Raw genomic sequence first — 24462 nt, 5'->3', positions numbered from 1 at the left:
ATTTTTTGCAATTTTGTCAAAAACACTGATTTGCACAAAGTTTTGTTATTTCTTAATCTGCCAAAGTCAATAATTATGTTTCATTTTTTATAAATTTTGCATTATTACGCAAAAATAAAGCAGCACGAATATCTGGCAGTTTATACATGTTTATACATGTAGGTACATCTGTAGTATATCCAAATATATAAAGACCTACTCTCTTCGTTCAAAAATCTCGCTCAAATTTGAAAATTTCTAATTGTGTAAATAAGCAATGAATATAATACTAATACTATAAACATCCATTTTCTGTAAATTTGCATGTATTGTAACTACACAACAACATTGTGAATTTCCGCTTTTCCCGAGGCACCAGTAAATACATTTAACACAAATTTTGTGCCCCTTTACTCACTTGAAGCTTCCTCAAACTTTGGCATGAGGGCAGTGGTCAGCACGGGTTCGGGAAGCTCACGTAGATACTGCTTAAGAAGACTGGCCACAATATTTGGTTCATGTTCGTAAAGATAAACTGGTCGCCCTTTGTTATAACTGTCCTTTAACGCCTGGATCTTTGATTTTACGCCAGAGATTCTGTAAATGCCTTCACATGATAAACCATGCTCTTCGATGTAGTCGATACATTCCCTGAATATAGAGGGCAGCTGTATTCCGTCATGACAGCGACTCCTCTCAACGGCGACCTGGAGTGGAACTCCGAAGATCGGCTTGCAATCAACAACTGAAATAGAAGATGCACAACTTATAGCGACAAATCATTGGCTTACAGCTAAAATTCATATTTCATGCAAATTATACTTTTTTTATCACAGCCTCTCCAAATTCAAGTGTTGCAATCAATGAAGACGAAGCTAGGTGGTTCGACACTATGATTAGAGCGAAAGGAATGATTGCAACTATCAAGTTGTTGGAAAGGTGTTACTCCCAGCTGCCAATAATGCGATGTCAAATTGAATGAACCATTACATTCAGTGGCTAGAAGTAGTCTGAGAACAACCGTACATTAGTTTTTCACAAATACACCGAGATATTTAAAGACTCAAAGGAGGTATTGTTAACAGCGACGACGTGCTTCATCCCCAGCAACAGGTATGTAGAAACAAAATAGCTGTCTAAACGTTTTGATTTCAAAATTCTTTTCAGGTGGACAGTCCTTGGTTTAAAAATTTTTTTTTGGCTAAAACAAAGCTTACCCGTTCACAGAACTACAGAGAATCAGAATAGAAGCTGTCGTAAAAAACCTACTGAAGATCAGCCGTTTCCTACTCCCTATTTAAGCTCAGCAAAACAAGAGGCCCATGGCCCTGGCACTCAGCTGAATGTGGAGGTGCTCAGATTTCCTTCCTAAGGCAGTTTATATAAATATTCTGTGACAAAACTGAGCTAAAAATGGTTTCCAAGATGGCCGCGTACCAAGCGAAAACCGTTTAAAATCCATTTAACTCCATGAAATTGAGAGAAGTTTCAGACTTACATACAAGTATATCATGAAATTAAGTGGTTTTTTACATCCCAGGGGGATAACCTACCAGTGGTAGTGGCCTCTAAAGGAAGCCCCAGACCAAGCTTCGTCTTTTTCTTCAGACGCTTCTTATCCTTGGCCGCATCGTCACGTTTCTTCTCTTCTTTCTTTCCTTCTTTTTCACGCTTTTCATCCTTATCACGTTTTGTGATGATAAATTTATCTTTTTTTGCAAACTTGAAACTCGGCTTGCTGTGTTTTTTCAACCCTCGAGATGGACTCCTGAAAGGAGAGAACACAACTATTTGAGAACTTTCTTGAGCATGGTGAGCTTGAAGCGATATTTGTTGCTGCAACCTGCAATTATAAGCGCTTGTATTAAAGTTCGACAAAAAGATATCTCATCTATGGGTAAAACTTGTTATCAATGGGTTTGGTATTGACCGCAGGTCACTGCAATCACAGATTCTTGCTGCAGGCACCGGTGCTGACCACCCCAAAAGACCCACATTAGTTGCATACAATCATGACCACAAAACAGTTCAGCCCTCATCAGCGCACAACCAAATACACAGACCAAGGACGAGACAAATCCACCTTTCTTCTTTGTCACCACGTACAACCCAGCCCAAACTGAACCGTACATAATCATCAGTGAAAACAAAGACATTCTTGCCAGGCACCGAACGACATTACATCTGTTCGAATCCCCCATCACTGAAGGCTTCAGGCGCCCACCAAACCTGAGAGACCTTTTAGTCAGAGCAAAACTTGACAACAGGACAAGTACAACTACGGAGACAAACCAACTAATCTGTCTCTCACCCAACAGGTGTCGATACTGCCCACGGCTGGACACCACAGGTAGGATCACCAGCCGCACCACAGGCCGGTCTTACAACACAAAGAACAACATCTGTTGTCAGAGCAATAATGTCATTTATTGTATCCAATGTGAAACATGCAACATACAGTATGTGGGTGAAACGAAACAAACTATCATTGGTCGTTTCCAGAAACACTTCTACAACATCACCAAGCACAACAACGCTGAGATCATCGGCAATTACTTCAATCAGACCGACCACCATGGACTGCAGGATGTACGCATCTTCGTCCTAGAATTCATCCACGCCCCTCCAGATGCGGATAACTCAAAAAACATTAGACTCTCCAAAGAGTCCACATGGATCCATCGACTGCGCACCATGTCGCCGCTCGGTCTCAATATCAAGGACAACATGTCCTGGTAACAGGAAACCAGCTTCAGCTTGCGAATCTACTAATCATGACCACATAACGCAGCAATATAAATTGCTCGTTTGAGGGACACTTTTTAATAGACTGAGAAGTAACATATTTTTCAGGGTATTTTTTACCACTGACACTATTTTCTCTGAAGTAACAACTCAATACTGGCTACTGCAAACTGCCAAGTTTTCACAGGTGTTTAATTTTTTAGCGATTAATCTAGATTCACAAAAAAATACCAAAAATAATTATTTTATCGGAAAAACATTTAGATTTCATAATCCACCAAAATAGAAATGCTAAATTTTTTTTCTCAATTTTTTGTTGTTTAACCCTTTTGCGCCCAGCCATGCAATTTTGCGAGTTCACTTTATGGCCCCACAATTCAGCCTTGCAGAATCGTTGAAGAATTTATTTTTCATCTCAAGGAGATCCGCTTATATTCATAAAACAAGATCTGCTTTAAGGGACCATCTCAAAATTCATTTGATGCCCCAAAAGACGAAAAGTATTTTGCCTGGGGGGGGGGGGGGGGGGGTTGGTCAGTAATTTTTCTGGCTTAAGTTTTGTCTTTTTTTCATCTGTGGCATCAATTTCTAAATTCTAAAAAAAGTTCGAGTAAAATCGGCAAACTAGAAGAAAAGCGCATAATTCCCTACTGAAAGAATCCACTGACAAGAATTATTCATGAGGATAAGAGCTGCATAACTATGGTTTGGCTGCAGAGGTCACGACTAATGAATTAGTATTGCAACATTTATACAGATCTCATAGTCATAATGATTGACAGTAAAGGAACTAACAATTTGCAATCTTTCAGCGATTCATTCCAAAAGTCACTCAGATAACAAGTCTAGGTCTAAATCAAACTGTGGCTCAGCCTATGAAATGGCAGCGGAAAATATCAAAATCAGCAAAAATGAAGCAGCTTACCCAAACGATTGAAAGTGGGCCATATCAATAGCTCATCTCACGTTGGGAGAATAATCGACTTCTGGTGAATAAGCTGCCTAGGCCTGCAGTCAATCATGCTTAAACGACTGCATATTTCAGAGTACATCAATTATATGCCTGAAGTACTTGGTCGGTACTAATGGTATTGATATTAAGATCGATGTGAAACTCATAGGGAGCATCTCAATACATGAGAATGTATTAGAAAGTCAGAGGTCACAAGAGTATAATAAAACAAGCTATCAGGCTTACAAAATGGTCATCGCTGCAGGCTAGCATATCTAACTAGCAACATGTGATGGCATTGTTCATGTAGCTTTTGTGTGCAAGTTCCATCTGTATTGATATGGAAAAGAACAATATTTCTGTTTGGAAAGGGTTATTTAGGAAGGGTGTGGTCCAAGGTACTGTAAAATCCATCAGGGGTTTCACATCTTTGAGGGTAGGCGCATCTTCGGTACTGGAATGGAGGTGGGGATGACACACAGGAAGACTCCTGATGGACATTTAAGTATACTGTAACCTGGGAAATATGGATGTGTTTTAATTAGGTCTAGCAAACTGTGCAAAAATACTAGAACCATCAGGTGATGGCATAGATTCGTTTCCAGGGAACTGACAGACTGACAATTTTTAGACGTGAATAGGGAATGATAGACAAGGTTAGGATATTTTAGGATTATTCCTTGGACTGTCTCAATCCAGTAGACAACCAGTAACTGCAGTCTGGACCTTTACATCAAATTCTTTGAAGTTCAGCATGAGACAAACCAGTCCATTAGATGCATGGTCACAACCTAGGACAACCAGTAATTGCAGTCTTTACTTTGTATCAATTCCTTTGAAATGCAGGTTGAGACAAACCAGCTCAGTAGATACAAGGCACAACCTTCGGACAACCAGTAACAGTCAGGACCTTTACATCTAGTCCTTTGAGGTGTAGGTTGTGACTAACTGGTCCAGTGTACATGGTCTGGCCTAGGCCAACCAGCAAGAGCAATGTCTTCACCTTACATCAGCAAGGGACAACCAACCAGTAAATGCAAGGTTAGGACTAAGTCCAAGGGGTATGATTGAAACTTAACCTTTTTGTAAATCAACTGCCACATATTGTTTTATTTATTTAATCTATTTGAGTTAAGTATTACAGTGAAAAAGTAAGTGTTGAAGAAGTGTTGCTAAGCTCCTCTCTCTCTCGGTCCTCGGTTATCTGTGACTGTGATGTGGTCAGCGAAAATATTGAAAATGCAATGCAGCTGACAATCATCCCTGTAAAACATAATGAGAAAACATTTAAATTTTGCTTACCAAGTTAGACCCACAGATACTAAATAGAATTGTCAGTAGAGTCTTGCCAGACTCTGGAGTCTCCGGCTTTGAGGGGGGGGGGGTGGTGCCATTATTAGAAATGTGAGAAATTTGCATGAAACTAGGAATATAGCGAAGAAGAATGACATGACCGATGTGAACTGAATGCCATGTATGAAACACACGCGGTATCCTCGTGCCGTTCAATTCTTTACATGTATTGCTCAGTGTATTTCCAAATGCATCTTCCACCGGGAACGATGTTGATCAAGGAATTCCCCGGGGTATCAACACCCTGCCATCTGACGGTGGCAAGTGGTACTAGGCTATGATTTTCAGCTATGATTTGTGGCGAAACAACTGATCAAATAGCGGTATCAAAATAAGGGCTGATCGAATTTCAATCCTAGGCGCAGAAATATTACAATACGAGACAATCAGAAGCAAGGGAAAGAACACTTTCAAAATAATTTCCTTTATTGGTATTGCTGTAAGCGGCGAGTTCCGGGAGGTTTGTTATATATGCCGTTTCACATGCATACCTCTGTGTATTTTCATACGGGACATCACACTGGAACCTAGACTGTATGTTCAGTTCGCGGACAAGGTTGAATCTAGCTACCATTTGCAGTGCATTCCATTATGTACGTGCATACGCCACGTCCACCTGTGACGAGAGTGTGCCGGAATAATTTTCTGGGGAGAAGAATCCCTACTCATATAAAAGTCTCCAGCTCAAAGCCAGAGACTAATAAGGTGCTTATGATCAAGGAAATTAATTGATATGATTGAGAATATAGATTCAATACCTTTGATGATAATTTAGCAGGTTTGTATACATTTGTGTGTACATTTACACTGCGCTTGTATCTATACGTGCTATACAGTACATTTCTACAGGGCCAGGGTTGATCAAGGGAGAGAAAAATGATCTTTAAAATGGTCAAATTCAGCACTCATGACATGTTTACTGAGGTTTCAGCAAATTATTTTCAGTGGAGGTATATCTTGAGTGGAGTCTGGGTGATTTTGGGTAATTCATAGGTGTTTTGAACACAAAATCGTAACAATTGTGATGAAAGTTTCTGACTAGCTGATGGCAATGACACGGAACTTTCAGATCATCATATGGGATGGATACTGCATGAATTTTGACAGACTCTGCTAAAAATCATCATTATATTGTTCGCCTGAGCTTTATTCACACCACGAAAATAGAATAATTCACTCACCTTTGACACACCCACAGTGTTCAGCCTAGATGCTACACAAGTCTATAACTACACAGCGTTCTAGCCAGGATTATATCTAAACAGGGCGCAAGCCTGGCTGCAGGCCAGTACGTGCTGTATGCATGTCATACGCGCAGGTGTGGCCTGGTGGCGGGTCCAGGGGCCCTCACCCAGAAAATTTGAAACTCTAGATGCTCTGAGAAGGGATTTCGGCTCGAAGAGAAAAGGGCTGCTTTCGTGTGCGAAAATTTATTTTCATCAAATATTATGCGCATTACTTGTCATAATTCATAAGCAGAAGCAGGTGCAAGCGGAAGCAGGCGCAAAGGAGTGTACGTTCCCGTCCGATGATGACTGATGTCAATGACGCATGCATCAGTCTATGAATGATCGTGAATGAATTGATAGCTCCCATGATTCTCTAGGCTGCACTGTGATTTAGGCCTATAATCCTGAACGATGAATCCAATTTCAAGCTTTACTACAATATTTCATCGCCCGAGATACGAAAGTATTAAACCTCCCGCCAACCCCTTCCAGGCAGCCCGCCCAAACAACGCATTCACAACTGCACAATGACCAAGCGAACAGGTGCCAGCTATCAATGAGTATCATTACTCTAGTCTCTACTCTCCAATCACACGACCGCTGTGCTGAAGAATGGTTGACTCGCGCCACAGAAATTATTGCTATGGTTACGCTTGTCAATCACTCGCGGCTGCAGTTTTGAGGTTTTAATTGAGCAGTGTGTGTTGACGAGAGTTATTAGAGGTTTTTTTCAGAGGGCAGGCGATATTTTAATAATGGGGCGCTGTATTTTATAACAGGGCGATGTATGACCCTCTGTGTTATAACAGCGCGGTGCCGCCCGGAAAAACCTGCCTGGTGAAAACGCTGCTACAAAGTCAATGTTATATCCAATCCGCGATAGAAGGTCAGTTGATCTTTGAGATTTCGCGGGAAATGAAGTTGTAAACAAACGGACGTGCACAGTTCAAATGTCAACAAATGCACGTTGGTGGCGGTCCACATTGCGGACTTGGATTTTCCCGGTGTTTTGAAAAGGTTTTTTTAAAGGGGGAAAGGTAGGAACTGTGGATGGGGATGAAATTGGTAATATTCATTTTACTAACATGTGCAGCAAGGGGCTTTAGCCTTAGGGGATGCTTAGAGTAACCATACTTAGTGTGGTTCCTCTAAGGGGGATGGGGACTGTGTTGACCATGTTGAAGGGTCACATGCGCATACATCTGAGAATAACATTGAGATAATTATGCATGAATACACCGAGCAAAGACGATCGAAATACCAACTTTTATTTGTTCGTGCCTTATTTGTTCTTCCCGACGGCCAGATTTGAAGTGCCTAGGTCTTACGGTTACAAAATGCCCAATTTCTCCACGGATGGATGGATGGATGGATGGATGGAAGGACAGACACCACTCGAATAGCTATTAGACTACCTCAGCTTCAATACTCCAGCTAAAAACAACATGTTACTGATATTAGCAAGATATTGTATGTCGAATATTTTCAGTTTTGACCCATTGGTGGGCAAGTCGAGAATCAGATCAGACCAAAATTTGATGCCAGAGGTTATCTAACCAAGGGGTATTGTGCACTAAGTTTCAAGTTCATAGCTTTGGTGGTTAAAAAACATGCTATAGTAAAACGACCAATTTTCACCATTTGACCCCTGTGACCTTGAAAATTAGGTCATATCAAAAACTTGTGATGTATCCTTGCTAGAAGTACCTAGACAAATTGCCAACTTTATGAACCAGTCTAATCAAGATTAGTTTTAGAAACAGCCCCAAAGCCTGCTACTGTAAACTGTTAAATTTTCCCCAGTGCCTTATTTTGATGGATTTTGTGAAGAATCATAAAAAAACGAAACGGCAAAGAGCAATCATGCTCACCGTACAGAAATTTGGTGGTTAGGAATTTATCCTGGTTAAGAAAAACATTCTACATGTATAGTATAAAGGTCAAACCAAAGTCGGTATGACATGTGATATATCGTTGCTTGGAGTACCTACCATAAAATATCATCGAAAACAAGTCATTGATAAGTGAGATATTGCACCTTTTACCTCTTTTACCTCAGATCAAAATTCGGTGTCCGAGGTTACATAACGTAAGGAGTCATGTGTATCAAATTTCAAATTCATAGCTTTAGCGGTTAAGAAACCTGTCGTAGTTACACTCAAACAGCCAATTTACGCCATTTGACCTATGTGACTTTGTAATTAGGCCCAATCAACAAGAGGTCAATGGACCTGGCACTCAGCTGAATGAAGTTCAGCTTGGGCCCAAAAACCAGTCTATTAGATGCATGGTCACAACCTGGGACAACTTACTACATCATGTAGTAAATGTAGTCTGGACCTTTGTATCAATTCCATCGAAGTGCAGGTTGTGAAAAACCAGTCCAGTCGATGCGTGGTCACAACCTAGGGGGAAATAGTTAAGGACCTTAACATCAAATCCTTTGAAGTGCAGGTTGAGACAAACCAGCCCAGTAGATGCATGGCTACAACCAGTAACAGTTCGGACCTTTATATAAATTCCTTTGAAGTGTAGGTTGGTTGCGACAAACTAGTCCAGTGAATATGGTCCAGACCAAGGCGGGACAGACATGCAGTAATAACCATCGGCTTTACATTAGGGGCAACCAAAAGTTTCAAAGTGCAAGGCGAGGACCTAGAGGGATGATTTTCTTAGCCCACATTGATAACGAGTAAAAACGTAACACTTCAACTTTATTTCAAGCTTCTATGTGCTGGAATAAAGTGATAAAAAGTTCATAGACCTAGCGGTTAAGAAACGTGGCGCTGTTTTTGAAACAGAATACGACGACGACGACGACATACTTACAAATATCATACCACCATGAGAAGAAGGTTAAAGTGATCTTGTAATCCTGTAATACATTTAAAACGTTCACTATCAGTGAAATTTTAAAGTCGTAAACCACTAGGCAGAAAAAGCAGCCCCTAGGGCAACATCAAAATGGCCAAAAAGGGCCATCCTTAAGAGGATGAAAAGGGGATGAAACAACTGCTTACTTCACGTCATCTCCCACCAGAATGAGCTGTTCTTCCTCAGATTCTTCAGCCTCGAACATGCTGTAACCTCTATCTTTGTCCTTTTTCTTCTCCTTTTTCTTTGATAGGAGGCCCCCTTCCCGCTTCTTGGGTCGCTCTGGCTCTTCACCTAAAATACAATCAGTTAACAAGTTTGTTTGAGAAAGATTAAAAAGTTACTGAAAGTTCTTCTTAGATTATGGGTTAGGAATTTATCCAGGTTAAGGAATACGCTACAAAGTGACATGTGATGTATCGTTGCTTTGAGTACCTACCATCAAAATATCATCGAAAACAAGTCACTAATAAGCGAGATATTGCACTTTTTACATATTTTAGTTTTGGCCTCCTGGTGGCCAAGTCGAGAATCAGATAGGAGGTAAATAACATAGGGAGTCATGTGTACCAAATTTCAAGTTCACAGCTTTCGCGGTTAAGATACGTGCCCTACAATCAAACGGCCAATTTATGTCATTTGACTTAATATGTGACCTTGAAAATTAGGTTCAATCAAAAACCCGTATGATATGTCATCCTTGCTAGGAGAACCTACCATAAAAATCTTATAGAAAACGAGTCACTCATAAGAGAGATATCACACTTTTTAGATTTCAACTTCTGGCCCCCTGGTGGCCAAGTTTAAAATCAGACCTGACCGAAAATCAGTGTCACAGGTCATCTGACCTAGGGGGTCATATGTACCAAGTTCAAAGTTCATAGCTTTAGTGGTTAAGAAACGTGCCATAGTTACACACAAATGGCCAATTCACACCATTTGACCTCGGTGACCTTGAAAATTAGGTCAAATCAAAAACCCGTAGGATATGTGATAAAAATTTGATTGAAAACAAGTTACTATTAAGCAAGATATTGCACTTTTTATCTTTTTTAGTTTTGGCCCCCCTGGTGGCCAAGTCGAGAATCAGATCAGACAAAATTCGATGTCAGAGGTTATATGATGTAGGGAGTCATGTGTATCAAATTACAAGTTCATAGCTTTATCGGTTAAGGAACGTGCCATAGTAACACTCAAACGGACAATTTATGCCATTTGACCTCTGTGACCTTGAAAATTAGGTCAAAACAAAAACCCGTAAGATATGTGATGTATCCTGACTAGGAGAACCTACCATAAAAATTTTATCGAAAACGAGTCACTCATAAGAGAGACATCACACTTTTTAGGTTTCCACTTCTTGCCCCTGGTGGCCAAGTCAAGAATTAGATCGGACCGAAATTCATTGTCAGAGGTCACCTGACCTGGGGGGACCTGTGTACAAAGTTACAAGTTCATAGCCCCAGCAGTTAGGAAACGTGCCACTGTTTTTGAAACGGGATACGACGACAACGACGACAAACGACGGACACTGCAGTGTTGTATAGACTCCCCTACGCTGAGCGAAAAACCACCTAATTATCCCTTCTGAAATCTTCTAGATTTGATATTTTACCTCTGTTTTGATGAAAATAATTTGACATCTTGTGCGGAATCAAGAATCTTGAATTCATTTTGTAGTTCCAGCTTGGCCGAGGGGTGGCACATGTCTAATTTTCGTAACATCTGGGCACTTTTCTAATTAATAGCGTTCGAAAAATTAGCTGTCAGTTTGGGTAGGTTTCTGTTTTCACAATGTTTTCATTCCTTTTATCCCCTTACAGTTGACTATTTAATGTTGCTCTTGACGGTTTTGTCTGGTACTTTGGTGAAAATATCAATGTTTTAATCTTTCCATTTCCTAGTTCATGCATGGTTCCAGTGACGGAGTACTGTGAGTAACCAAGGCATGATAATGTTTGCTTACAATCATGTGTTGATTAGCTGTGTGTCTGTGTGCTAGCACTATCTGTATCTCTAAATTAGTGAAGCCTTTAAAATCGGTCGATGCCTCATTTTAATGATTTCATTGATAGCATTGCTCAGCTGACCCACCCCGAACCAAATTAAGTATGACAGGCCTCAAAAAACAAGATCCACGGCACTTCTGGAAATGAAACGGTCAGGGCCATTGTGCTCACCGTATAGATACTTGGTGGTCAGGAATTCATCGTGGTTGAGAAACATGCTACATGTAGTATATAGGTCAAACCAAAGTCGGTATGACTTGTGATGTATTGTTGCTTGGAGTACCTAACATACAAATATCATCGAAAAAAAACAAGCCACTAATAAATGTAAATAAACTTGTATAGACACCCCTATGGTAAGCCAAAAAGTGGTGTGGACGTAGAGGCCTCTCCACAGCAATTTCTCCCTTGCCCAAGGCAAATCTGCCGCAAATTCAGTAAACTAGAACGACCACCCGACACTGGACATTCTATTTGCCTCCCACTGAAAAGAACCTTGTTCCCGCTACTGATACGCAATAGTAGACAACTGGTGTGCCGTACTTCAAAAGCATTAGGAACGAGATCGATACAATGTATTTCACTATAGCCTGAAGCTGTTTCAGGAGCTACCCTGGTTTGCAGCGTGCAGTTGGTGCAGGGTGGCAAGGTGGGATAGGCATCGGGCTGAACACGAACTAAAGTGAGACCCCATACAAATATTTTTTATTGCAGATTTGCACAAAGCACATGACCCAACTTTTCAGGGGTTGAAAAGTCTTCTTTGTTTATTTTTCTTTTCGATTTTTATCGGAAAATTCTCATGCCTCATTGCCTGGTTTACAGCTCAGTCTACGGCAAAACGTTGCTGCAGTTGGTCAATGCGATCGACGGTAATAATCAGCTATTCGGCGGCATTTGCCGGGAGTGCCTCGAGGAATTTTTAGGCCTGACTGACAGACATTTATAAACTTGAGATATTACCTCCCTTAGCGGACACCTCTCTATTAACCTCTTCCCAGTGGATGACGTACGTAAACGCAAACGCAAGCGCAGTCGATTCCAGCCACAAGGGTGACATACATACATGCAACTTACATACTATGTATTTCACAGACAGTACTATGACTTTTTGCAGGTCGTGACTCGTGTGCTGGTTTCCCTTGGACCGTATCACAAAAATTCATTGCAGGGTACACGCACAGTACGATATGGTTCTCAGATCCGTGTCGGTTCCTACTCAAACCATACAGCTCAAAAACGACACTTACTTCTGGCACTGGCTGTTTGTTAAAAGTTTCAAATTCATAGCCCTATCGGTTAAGAAACGTGCCACTGTCTTTTTAATCAGGATATAGACGACCGACTGATGACGACGACAGGTCATACTTTCACAGTTTCATTGACTTTCCATGCATAAAAAGGGTTTTTTAAAACGTGTCGGCCATGTTGTCGGCACAACTTTTGAAACAGTCAGGGTGGACACAGCCAGATTATGAGCCTGGCACTCTTGAACTAAGCCCTCAGGGAGAAGCAAAAAATAATCCTGCATACCTATTGTAGCATCCGGAGGCTGTCGTTCCGAGGCATACAGCCCCGGAAAGTCCTTCTCCACATCCGGCGATTCGAAGCTCAAGCTGCGTGACATCTTTTCAGAGCAGCTGGAGAACTAGGAGCTGAAAATATTCAAATATTCCAATATACATATAACCATCAGAATTTACTGTAGTGTAAACTACAAAATTCACTCCCAGTTATTTTTTTTTTATTTTGCAAAATTTTCTGAAAATGGCCAACGCCTTTTAACTCTTTCACTGCCAATAACGTTTTAAAACGTTATTGAAAACAGGTCGCTAAATTGCCAATAACGTTTCAAAACGTTATCTCAGTGTTTCCATCTACCCATCAAAAGTAAACCAAACAATTGACTCTACGTTGATTTAAACCTCCCGCCATGTCTTTGGAAGTGTTCTCGGAAGCATTCGGCTCAATCTCGTCCCCAAGAAGTGGGTATTTCGAGTCAGGTGAATTGGCGAAGATAGACCAATTTGCATGATCAGCCTGATTCTGATGGTGATAATGACCGGTCAGTTATGGGTAATGATATAAGTAGTAGTGACAATGACTCAGATGATGGTGGGCAGGGGCGCAGCCTGCTGCAGGTGGGAATAAAGCTGCACGTGGCCGAGGGCCAAAGAGGGCCCTCAGCTCCTGCTACAAAAAAGTGGTAAAAATGGCAAAAATGCTGGCAAGATGGGGGAATAACTTGAAAATAGGGCTGGCAGTGAATTGACGAAATGTGCCGCTACCTCACGGCGATGCCGACAGCGAACTTTGACCTCTTCAAAAGTTGGTCAAATAAAAAAAATACAGGTTTCCCTCTGGTGGCCATGTCAAGAATCAGATCGAACCGAAATTTGGTGTCAGAGGTAACATGACAAGAGGGAGTCATGTGTACCAAATTTCAACTTCACAGTTTTGGCGGTTAAGAAACACGCCATAGTTACACTCAAACAGTCAATTTAAAGCATTTGACACATTTGAGCACTGTGACCTTGAAAATTAGGTCAAATCAAAAATTCGTAGGATATATCCTTGCTAGGAGAACCTACCATAAAAATATCATCGAAAACAAGTCTCTCATGAAACGGCCAGGGGCCATTGTACTCACCGCATAGAAATTTGGTGGTTAGGAATTCATCCTGATTAAGAAACATTCTACATGTATAGGTCGAACCAAAGTCAGAATGACATGTGATGTATCATTGCTTGGAGTACCTACCATAAAATATTATCGAAAACAAGTCACGAATAAGCGAGATTACCTCTTTTTGTTTTGGCCTCAATAAAACATAAAGCACATTCCCTGAAAATTTCATGACATTTGGGTGTAAGATAAGGGAGATGTTGTCTAAAATCACAAGGCTCCTGTAGAACTCATACTCGAGATCATTTCCTCCAATTCAAATCCAACATGGCCACCGACTGGGTGGTGGACGCTTGTAGTGGTACATTTATACGCCCCCCTTTAGGACGGGGCACGTAAGCTATGCACGTGGGGAAATATTTTCCTTATTTGGTCAATCAAATCCATTATATACCAAGAAAGGATTTTTCTTGTCGCACTTCTGATTTCAAAATGGTGCTGATTTTGCGGGGTAGTTACTAATCTCGTCACCAACCATCTCGCACACTTGTCACCAGGTAGCTCCTCGCCCTCGAAGTCGCATATTTGATTGCCCTTGGTTGGCTGTAGGCCCTAATTATTCAATTATTGAATTAATTAAAATTTTTTAACCACCACCGATATAAAATTTCAAGTGAACACAAACCTTAATCATGACTAGGAATTCAATTTTGTCTTGTTTCTAAGCCTGAACAATCAACACCTTTTTAACGATTTAACTGGTTCTATTTAGCAGTGTTTCATAAGCAAAATCATAATCATAATCGTAAACAAACACCGAATTTCTGCACCCTAGTGGACAACGAACAAACTATGGTCTGTGAAGTCAGTAATAATAGTCGTACTCGTAGTTCCACCTATCATACAACCCCGCGTTTTTTTAAGACCCGTGTCTTCGCCGAGTGTCAAAAAACCCGGGGCGCACTTACACCTATCAGTGGTGTTAGATAATGGTTAATAGCCCCGGCGACAGGTGCGCTGTAGGTAGGGAGCTCTCCAGTGTTTCTTTCCCGTTGGAGGGGAATTTCGCATGCGCAATACCGAGGCAACTACACCGCGCCATCTGTCGCCGGATCTTAGAACTTGCAATTGCCGTGTCTATTCAGATTCCACCTATCAAAAAACCCGTGTTGAACACGGGTCTAAATTAGCCCCCGATTAGCCCAATCGAGCTCGATGGGGTTAATAGGGAGCTCTTAAGCGAGCTTTATGTTTAAGGGTCGAATGTGTGTGTGTATACCGTCAACGAAAAAAACTTGACCCGGTTGACCGGAACCAGAAAACCTCTGCACCCAGGTGACATTTTTGCACGTGAATCGTATACTATTACTCCTAGTATCATACGCTAATGCACAGCAATTTACCTGGGGAGAGATTTTCTTTTTCCAAACAATTCAGCGGGACGCTACGATGTTTACGCAGAGAAGCCGCTGTTCGGTTGAAGATTTCGTCAAAACAGGGCCGAATCAAAGTGTAACGATACCCTGGGGCGAATCGAAATGCATTAAACAACAAGCTGCATCGCTGCCAGAGATTATTTTTCTCTTTCCGCGACGAAATCGTGCTTTGAACTGGCAAAATTCCGCAAAAGATTTTCCGTATGCTAACTTTTCCGTAGTTTCAAGCGCACCAACATGATCGGTCCGGGGCTGCCCGTTTCGACGACGATTTCGTCAATATCATGGGGTGTGACAATATGTCAACGGTCTGGTTCCATTAATAATGCAATAATCTTGAAAGTACATTGGTCTCAATGTCTATTTCCCCGTTTCCATGTCAAAATCCTACCGTGAAACCTGAAACCACTCGTCCACAACACTGGCCATTTTAATTTTCCGTAGAAAGCGCATGCGCACTTAACTCAAACGCACGCGCTACCCTCAGGTCTCACAAGCCGGTGCGGAGGCCAGGCTTACCTGCCTCCAAAAATGACGCGACGTCATTTCATGCATACCCCTGTTCCAGCGGCTGTAGACTTGGCAGTACATTACTCTCACACAAACCAATACATTTCTGAATAGCATGTCTCTTGTATTGTAGAATACATCTGACCAAGTTTGACCAAGTGATCAGGTGTTAATCTTGAAGTTATAAGGCATAGAGGTGAAATTTTTTCAAATTTGCGTTATACAGGGTGTCTCATGCATTGTGCTACATCAGTCTATGCATGACTGTATGTCTAGGCGACGTTGGTCTTTTTGAATTAGAATATAAATCTTAATTACACTTGGGTCTTGGGATCATTATGCTTATCTCCGGGCAAAAATACCTATCCTTCTCCTGTTGTGTTTAGTTTCCCACATTCTCCCCACTTATTTTCTATACTGCGACAGCGTCTATTGGGTCAACTGCCATGATGGCATCATCCTAACTATATCCCCCCTCTCCCACCCACCAACTACTCGCCATCAATCATTGACATTGTGTGCTAGCCAACTGCTTCTTCGGTAAACTGCCATGATGGCATCATCCTAACTATATAACCCCCCCCACGGCCGTTAGACAACAATGTGCCTTAACAATTTATTTGATCACATGACTCCTGTGGAATCTCCGATCTGATTGGTTGATCTGCAAACATGACGCCTTCGTGGTAATTTGCATGATTTATGAAGTAATTTCCCTTGACCAACTTTGAACGCGTCGATTATGATAATAAAAGGGAGGGACCCAAATCGGAAGTGAATAATAATTAGGTCATGTGCCAGGAATGGTTACTGCGTAATCAATTTTTGGGTACTTCGTCAACTGGCGGAGAAATTTGCTGATGCGCCAAATCCCGTGCGAGTTTCTTCGATATTTCGCCGGAAAATCAGTTTAAAACAGGTAAGATCGGTTCATATGCCAAGAATTCGTACATGGTAACGAAGAACCCATATCGAGGGACTCTTATGAACCAAGAATAGAAACTAGCAAGTCTTTATAAACGTAAACAGAATGATGAAAAGGGAAAATTATATGGTAATTTCTCATCTTGGTGGTGTATGCTACAATGTGGAACCAACTACACGGCTCGTCGATGGTGTAGCAGGAGATTTGCTTGACAAACTTTGAAAATCGCGAGCCCGGGTCTCTTGGTCGTATTCCTTATTATATACCAAGCCACTTTGGTTACTCAACCCGCCGTTGGCGCGGTGGTCGGCAGGCTATTCATAGTAACAAGACCGAGGGATTTCTCCACAAGTAAAAATTACCTAGCTAACGGCCGTGCCCCCCCCCCACTGAGTCTTCTCGCTCACCAGCCCTATTAACGAAGAGCTCCCTATCAAGGCCTGAGCCTTCCTCATATTACTATGTTTGTGGGTTCCCTTGGCTGGCCTTACCACGATTAGTGACTTATCCAAGCTAAAGGCATCAGCAAAATGGCCTGCTTAATTCGTTTAAGAACATTATATTTTATTTTGATGACTTTAAATATATATGCTTCAAACCTGGTGCAGTTGTTTTATAGGGAGCTCTTAAGCGAGCTTTATGGTTAAGGGTCGAATGTGTGTGTGTATACCGTCAACGAAAAAAACTTGACCCGGTTGACCGGAACCAGAAAACCTCTGCACCCAGGTGACATTTTTGCACGCGAATCGTATACGCTAATGCACAGCAATTTACCTGGGGAGAGATTTTCTTTTTCCAAACAATTCAGCGGGACGCTACGATGTTTACGCAGAGAAGCCGCTGTTCGGTTGAAGATTTCGTCAAAACAGGGCCGAATCAAAGTGTAACGATACCCTGGGGCGAATCGAAATGCATTAAACAACAAGCTGCATCGCTGCCAGAGATTACTTTTCTCTTTCCGCGACGAAATCGTGCTTTGAACTGGCAAAATTCCGCAAAAGATTTTCCGTCTGCTAACTTTTCCGTAGTTTCAAGCGCACCAACATGATCGGTCCGGGGCTACCCGTTTCGACGACGATTTCGTCAATATCATGGGGTGTGACAATATGTCAACGGTCTGGTTCCATTAATAATGCAATAATCTTGAAAGTACATTGGTCTCAATGTCTATTTCCCCGTTTCCATGTCAAAATCCTACCGTGAAACCTGAAACCACTCGTCCACAACACTGGCCATTTTAATTTTCCGTAGAAAGCGCATGCGCACTTAACTCAAACGCACGCGCTACCCTCAGGTCTCACAAGCCGGTGCGGAGGCCAGGCCTTCCTGCCTCCAAAAATGACGCGACGTCATTTCATGCATACCCCTGTTCCAGCGGCTGTAGACTTGGCAGTACGTTACTCTCACACAAACCAATACATTTCTGAATAGCATGTCTCTTGTATTGTAGAATACATCTGACCAAGTTTGACCAAGTGATCAGGTGTTAATCTTGAAGTTATAAGGCATAGAGGTGATTTTTTTTCAAATTTGCGTTATACAGGGTGTCTCATGCATTGTGCTACATCAGTCTATGCATGACTGTATGTCTAGGCGACGTTGGTCTTTTTGAATTAGAATATAAATCTTAATTACACTTGGGTCTTGGGATCATTATGCTTATCTCCGGGCAAAAATACCTATCCTTCTCCTGTTGTGTTTAGTTTCCCACATTCTCCCCACTTATTTTCTATACTGCGACAGCGTCTATTGGGTCAACTGCCATGATGGCATCATCCTAACTATATCCCCCCCTCTCCCACCCACCAACTACTCGCCATCAATCATTGACATTGTGTGCTAGCCAACTGCTTCTTCGGTAAACTGCCATGATGGCATCATCCTAACTATATAGCCCCCCCCCACCGAGTCTTCTCGCTCACCAGCCCTATTAACGAAGAGCTCCCTATCAAGGCCTGGGCCTTCCTCATATTAGTATGACCCCCAGGCATGCACTGACGATGACTGATGGCAGTGATGCAGGGACTGGGGAGGGGAGGGTGGGGTTGGCTTCCTTAACAAAAACATATGCACACCGTAAAACCACACCATATCAATCAGTGTCTGAAGTTCTGTGTATACTTCATAAATATATATAAGTGATGACGTACTCTGATTTGAAAAAGCAGTTTCTGTTGCTGAAATACCGGCATTTTTCTCAGAAGAAGACTGAACTATAATTCTTTTGGCATAGTCGCCATCTTGCCAAAATAGGGACAGGTGCATTCTGGGATAGCTAAAAATGGCGGCTGCTTCAAACGGTTCGTGTTTAGTTTTTGTCGAATTTTATCACTTTTTGACGCATCTAAGCTTAGAATTTGGAGCTTAATTCGTCTTTACAGGATAAGAAACAAATGGTTGGTATTTTGAGACCCTGATTATTTATTCGAACTATCTTTTGGAGCGTCAGATGGGTTGCGGTTATGGTTTTGAGCAGCCTGCAATAAATTCATGCATTAGGCCCCCTATTAATTGTGTACATGCATGCATGTATATGTTCCGCGCATTTTACCGATCTGCGCTATCTTAAGATTGCGCTGCGCATTCTTAGGATCCTATAATTGCGCGGCAATCTCGAGATCGCGCAAGGGAGTTGGGGGGTCTTGCGAGCCAATGAACGAATGATGAATGATTGTCCTGCAAATAATATAACTGACTTATTGTGTTCTCTCCGAGAATTTGCAACATCAGACTGCATAAATTATGATGAAATATATGAACTATGGGTTGCCATTCCAACAATAATCTTCCGCACGGATCATGGGCTTGAATTTTGTGAAAAGTCCCATCAACTTCTGCAATGTTACAAGAAAACGAGGACGGGAAACTTGGTGTGAAAGAAAATGGTGTCCCCTACGTACTACTGTCACGAGACACTAGTCTCCCTTGTCCCACAACAACAGGTAAAACTATAGTAGTAGAATTCGTTCTATTGTTCAATGATTGTTCAGGGATTGTTAGATTTATGGTAAGGGCCGGTGTAACATCTGTGGTTGTTCCCCATGTTTCAGTGTTTCCAAACAATAGGCAGCTAGAGAGACCATGACTTTTCAATAGGAGGGATACACAGAAAAACTCGTCAATCTATTTTTGAGCGTTCCCAAACAATGAGGGGAAACACTCAAAAACAGAAACACTCAAAAACAATACATCGGGGTAAGGGGCCGTTCATAATCATCAATGTGAATAAAGGACACTTAGTGCGAAAGAAAATGTTGTCCCCTACGTTATTCATTAGACTATAATCCCACCTTTGGTGACAAAGAAAATGTCGTCCCTTGTGGAGAGTAAGTCATATCATATTCGTCAAAAAGTGTCATAGTAAGATCTGTTCACATTATCAAAGGCATGGCCGCATTAATTACCACTGCTAATTAGGCTTCTGAGATGATGGTCAGTAAATATTGGTCAAAGTGTCATAGTGAGATCTGTTCACATTATTAAAGGCATGGCCGCCTTAGCGGCTTCTGAGATGATGGTCAGTATAAAATATTGGTCAAAGTGTCGTAGTGAGATCTGTTCACATTATTAAAGGCATGGCCGCCTTAGCGGCTTCTGAGATGATGGTCAGTATAAAATATTGGTCAAAGTGTCATAGTGAGATCTGTTCACATTATCAAAGGCATGGCCGCATTAATTACCACTGCTAATTAGGCTTCTGAGATGATGGTCAGTAAATATTGGTCAAAGTGTCATAGTGAGATCTGTTCACATTATTAAAGGCATGGCCGCCTTAGCGGCTTCTGAGATGATGGTAGATAGATAGATAGATAGAATTAGCATTTCTATAGCGCCCCATATCACTGTCGCAATGTTCTGTGGCGCTCCCCACCTAGTTTGAATCACACCCCGAAATAGTCTCGAAATAGAAATGTCTTTAGAGAACTTTTGAATGTGGCCAATGAGGTCTCTTGTCGCAGTGTGGCGTCCAAAGTGTTCCACATTTGGGGAGCAAGAATCTCGAATGCTCTCCCACCAAACGTTTTGAGTCTATATGTTGGCTGAGTTATAATGTCCTGCGACCCTGATCTTAGTGGCCGGGTTGGCACGTAGGGAGTGATGAGGCTGCAAAGGTACCCGGGGGCTGTGCCATGTATCGCTCCGTAGACCAGGACCAACAACTTGTAAATCATTCTTTGCTCCACCGGCAGCCAGTGCAATTCCTTCAGGACAGGCGTGATGTGATCAGAGCGCCTAGTTCTGGTAACAAGTCTGGCTGCACGGTTTTGGACAAGTTGAAGTCTGGCCACGGATGACTGACTGCAGCCAGCAAGGCTGCTATTACAGTAGTCGAGGCGAGAAAGGACCATCGCCCGAGTCAGGCACCCAGCAGCTTCATCAGTCAACTCTTTTCTTACTCTGCCAATGTTGCGCAGGTGATAAGAACACACACGGACGATGTTGCTCACATGGGCGTCCATAGAGAGGGATGAGTCAAAAAGCACACCTAGATTCCTAATAGGAACATTCGACACACTAATCCCAGTTCCCGCGACATCGATTGAATGCATGTCCAGTGACCTGAGCGACTGCGGGGTGCCAAACAGGAGGACTTCAGTCTTATCTGGATTTCCTTTCAGCTTGTTATCGGCAAGCCACTGGTGAATGATTGCCAGTTTCTCACTCAGCTCCTTCACCTGATGAGGGATAGCAGATCTGTCGCGCAAGGCAGTAATGGCCCTGTAGACCTGTGTGTCATCCGCAAATCCATGCCTTTGAATGTCACATCCTCTAAGCAGTTCTCCGAGTGGTAGAATGTAAACGAGGAAAAGAATCGGTCCAAGGACCGATCCTTGAGGGACACCAAAGCAAAGTGGTTTCGCAGTCGATAGGTTCCCGTTTATTACCACACGCTGACTACGGCATGTCAGGTATGAGCGGACCCATGCAAGGGCAGTGCCAGATACACCCAACAAATCACCCAATCTACCAAGGAGAATCTCGTGGTCAACTGTGTCAAACGCGGCACTAAGATCAAGAAGAACGAGAATCGCGGCTCCATGTTCGTCCACCATGCATCGAATGTCGTTCTGTACCTTAAGCAGGGCAGTCTCCGTGCTGTGACCCTGCTTGTATGCTGACTGGAAAGTGTCATGGAGATCGTGAATGTCCATGTACGCTTTGAGGCGCGCAGCGACCACTCGTTCAAGTACCTTTGAGAGGAAAGTCAGATTGCTGACAGGTCAGTATAAAATATTGGTCAAAGTGTCGTAGTGAGATCTGTTCACATTATTAAAGGCATGGCCGCCTTAGCGGCTTCTGAGATGATGGTCAGTATAAAATATTGGTCAAAGTGTCATAGTGAGATCTGTTCACATTATCAAAGACATGGCTGCATTAATTACCTACCACTGCTAATTAGGCTTCTGAGATGATGATATGTTCATATTTGACTTGACACAAGCCAATTTTAGCACTTACTAATTATCATGATTAATATTCATTGATAATTTTTGGTGAAATGATCACTATGACAGAACGCTAATTTACATATAATTACCAATTACCAATTATCAATTATCATTAATTGGTGAATAAACTATGTTCCATGACAATATTGTGCGACTGTAAGTGTAAATATCATAAACATTGTATTGTGTAATCATATATATCAAGGAAATGTAAATACTATTGGGATGTTATTATAAATAAAATAATTATAAACGTATAATAAAATCTTAGTTATTAGATGTATCTCTTTATTCATTAAGTAAATCCGGATGCAAGATTACAACCAAATGTACTTGATCAATCATTAATTTTCAAAAGAATTGCTCTCAGGTTGGATGTCCATCAGCAAGCTGTGTTAGGGGATAACCTGAAATATAAAACAGTATTTATAATGAGAAGATAACATAAAACCTTACATGTAGGCCTAAGTGTCTCCCTTCTCAAACGAATGCCTGAGCATGTAGGTATCTTAATAATACCTCCATGGCCTGCAGTTATCTTAATAATACCTCCATGGCCTGAGGTATGGCCTGAGGTACAAAATACAAATCAACCACTCAACAGTCAACTTTGGCCGGTATTAAATTAATTTACTTTCAGCATCCCATAGACAGTCACATGACAGTAATGTGACTGTTGGTGTAGCAAAAAATTAGGTGAAAAATAAAGCTACCAATGGCAATGCAAAGCTGAACATGTAAAAGTATCATCATCTCTAAAATGCGCAATCGGCAAAAAGCGCACGCTCACCCTTGCGCGATCTCGAGATTGCCGCGCAATTAACCGATCCTAAGAATGCGCAGCGCAATCTTAAGATGGCGCTAATCGGTAATTAGCGCGGAACATATACACTGTGCAAAATGCAGGCGCAGGATGAACATGTTGACAATAGCCAAATAAGGCCTGTTGTATTAAATTGCGTGGGTTATTCTACAGAAGTGCGCCCACCTCGATTTTTATGTCAAAAGGCCATTTGCCAGATACACCTGTTACAGCCTGTTGGAGCCGAGGGCAGGCTACCACCTACGCTAGGCCTACGGCTACGCCACGGCCAAAGACAGTAGTCAGTAACTATTTTTGCAAGAGATGGATATCTTTGTTTACAAAATGATTACCGTTGACTGCGCGGGCATACTAGTATCTCTCAACAGAGGGGATGGCGTGATGTAACAATATCAACGTCCATGATCCTAATGTTGGTTTACTTGGATACGAGGAGTTATTCTGGCCTATCTCATGACTTGCATGATATTTTTGAATAAAACTTGGATACGATTTGTCACAATACTACAATCAAGATGTACAGACCGGGGGAGCTGGCGGTACGTACCCATAAGTCTTTGCGGTAGTCTCGCGCGTACCGGATATAACCCATCAAGCTTTTCTCCTTCAGAGAAATACTGCGTTGCGCTCAAGTGCCTTATAAGGCTGTGAACAAAATTAACGATCGACCAATGAGAAAGCCACATTACCCTGCATACGAGGTTGGACGCGTGATCACTAAATGACAAGTAAAAATAGAATCAGACCACATGTTTCTATATGTCAGAATGTTGCCGTTTGCGCTGTAGTACACGTGTGTTGTCCAAATTTTCGATTTCAAGCAAGTTTAAGGCCAACCTCGTGTCCACCAGACTAATGCATAACTGGCAGTTGAGCGCAACGCAGTACTATTTCTCTGAAGGAGAAAAGCTTGATAGGTTATATCCAGTACGCGCGAGACTACCGCAAAGACTTATGGGTACGTACCGCCAGCTCCCCCGGTCTGTACATCTTGATTGTAGTATAACAGCTGCACATCATTGGTTAAGTATCATTATCAAGTGAAATCTCAATAGGACGATGGTTTGACGCAACTTTGCTTCATGAAAACCATGTTGAAGAGATACGAGAGTGCGCACATGATGCTCCAAGGACCAATATACTATGATAACGGTACACAAATAACAGTCTCACAAATTGGCGAACAAGGTCGCCAAAGAGAAACATAAACCAACGGCCTACTGCATCGTTTGCTCAGTGTCACCTCATCGAGGCAATCGTATTGTATGCAGCAGGCGAGCAGTGCGCTCCACGGCCATTTATAACTAAAGAAGGTTCACATGCTTACTGTTATGTCTGTATTTAGTATGAAATCTTCTTTACAATGATGTAACGACTGTATTTGGTGGAAAGAATATGTGACGCACCACGGCAAAATAAGTCGCATGTCGCACAGAAGATGAGTCTAAATCATTAATGACACCTGGACATAATAGAAGAAATTGATATACTCAGATTTCATAAAAGGCAGACAATAGTGAAATGAACAACCAGTCCGTCTCCACCTGTCAA

The 24462-nt window shown here is 41.9% G+C and overlaps 1 protein-coding gene across 1 annotated transcript in view; it reads right to left on the bottom strand.

Annotated features, from left to right (window-relative positions):
• LOC135498871 (ralA-binding protein 1-like) overlaps positions 1-18877 on the bottom strand; it is a 39214-nt gene extending 20337 nt beyond the window's left edge. The window contains exons 1-5 of the mRNA XM_064789370.1: positions 18789-18877; positions 12675-12796; positions 9279-9426; positions 1533-1747; positions 398-724 (exon numbers count right to left, since the gene is read on the bottom strand). Of these exons, the coding sequence (XP_064645440.1) occupies positions 398-724; positions 1533-1747; positions 9279-9426; positions 12675-12768 (784 nt within the window). The 5' untranslated portion in view covers positions 12769-12796; positions 18789-18877. The remainder of the gene's footprint in view (positions 1-397; positions 725-1532; positions 1748-9278; positions 9427-12674; positions 12797-18788) is intronic.
• Between the last annotated feature and the right edge of the window lie 5585 nt (positions 18878-24462).

Source organism: Lineus longissimus, chromosome 14, assembly GCF_910592395.1.
Source record: "Lineus longissimus chromosome 14, tnLinLong1.2, whole genome shotgun sequence".
NCBI lineage: Eukaryota > Metazoa > Nemertea > Pilidiophora > Heteronemertea > Lineidae > Lineus > Lineus longissimus.
Note: the sequence above shows the minus strand (reverse complement) of the source record. Positions and strands in the feature narration are given on the sequence as shown.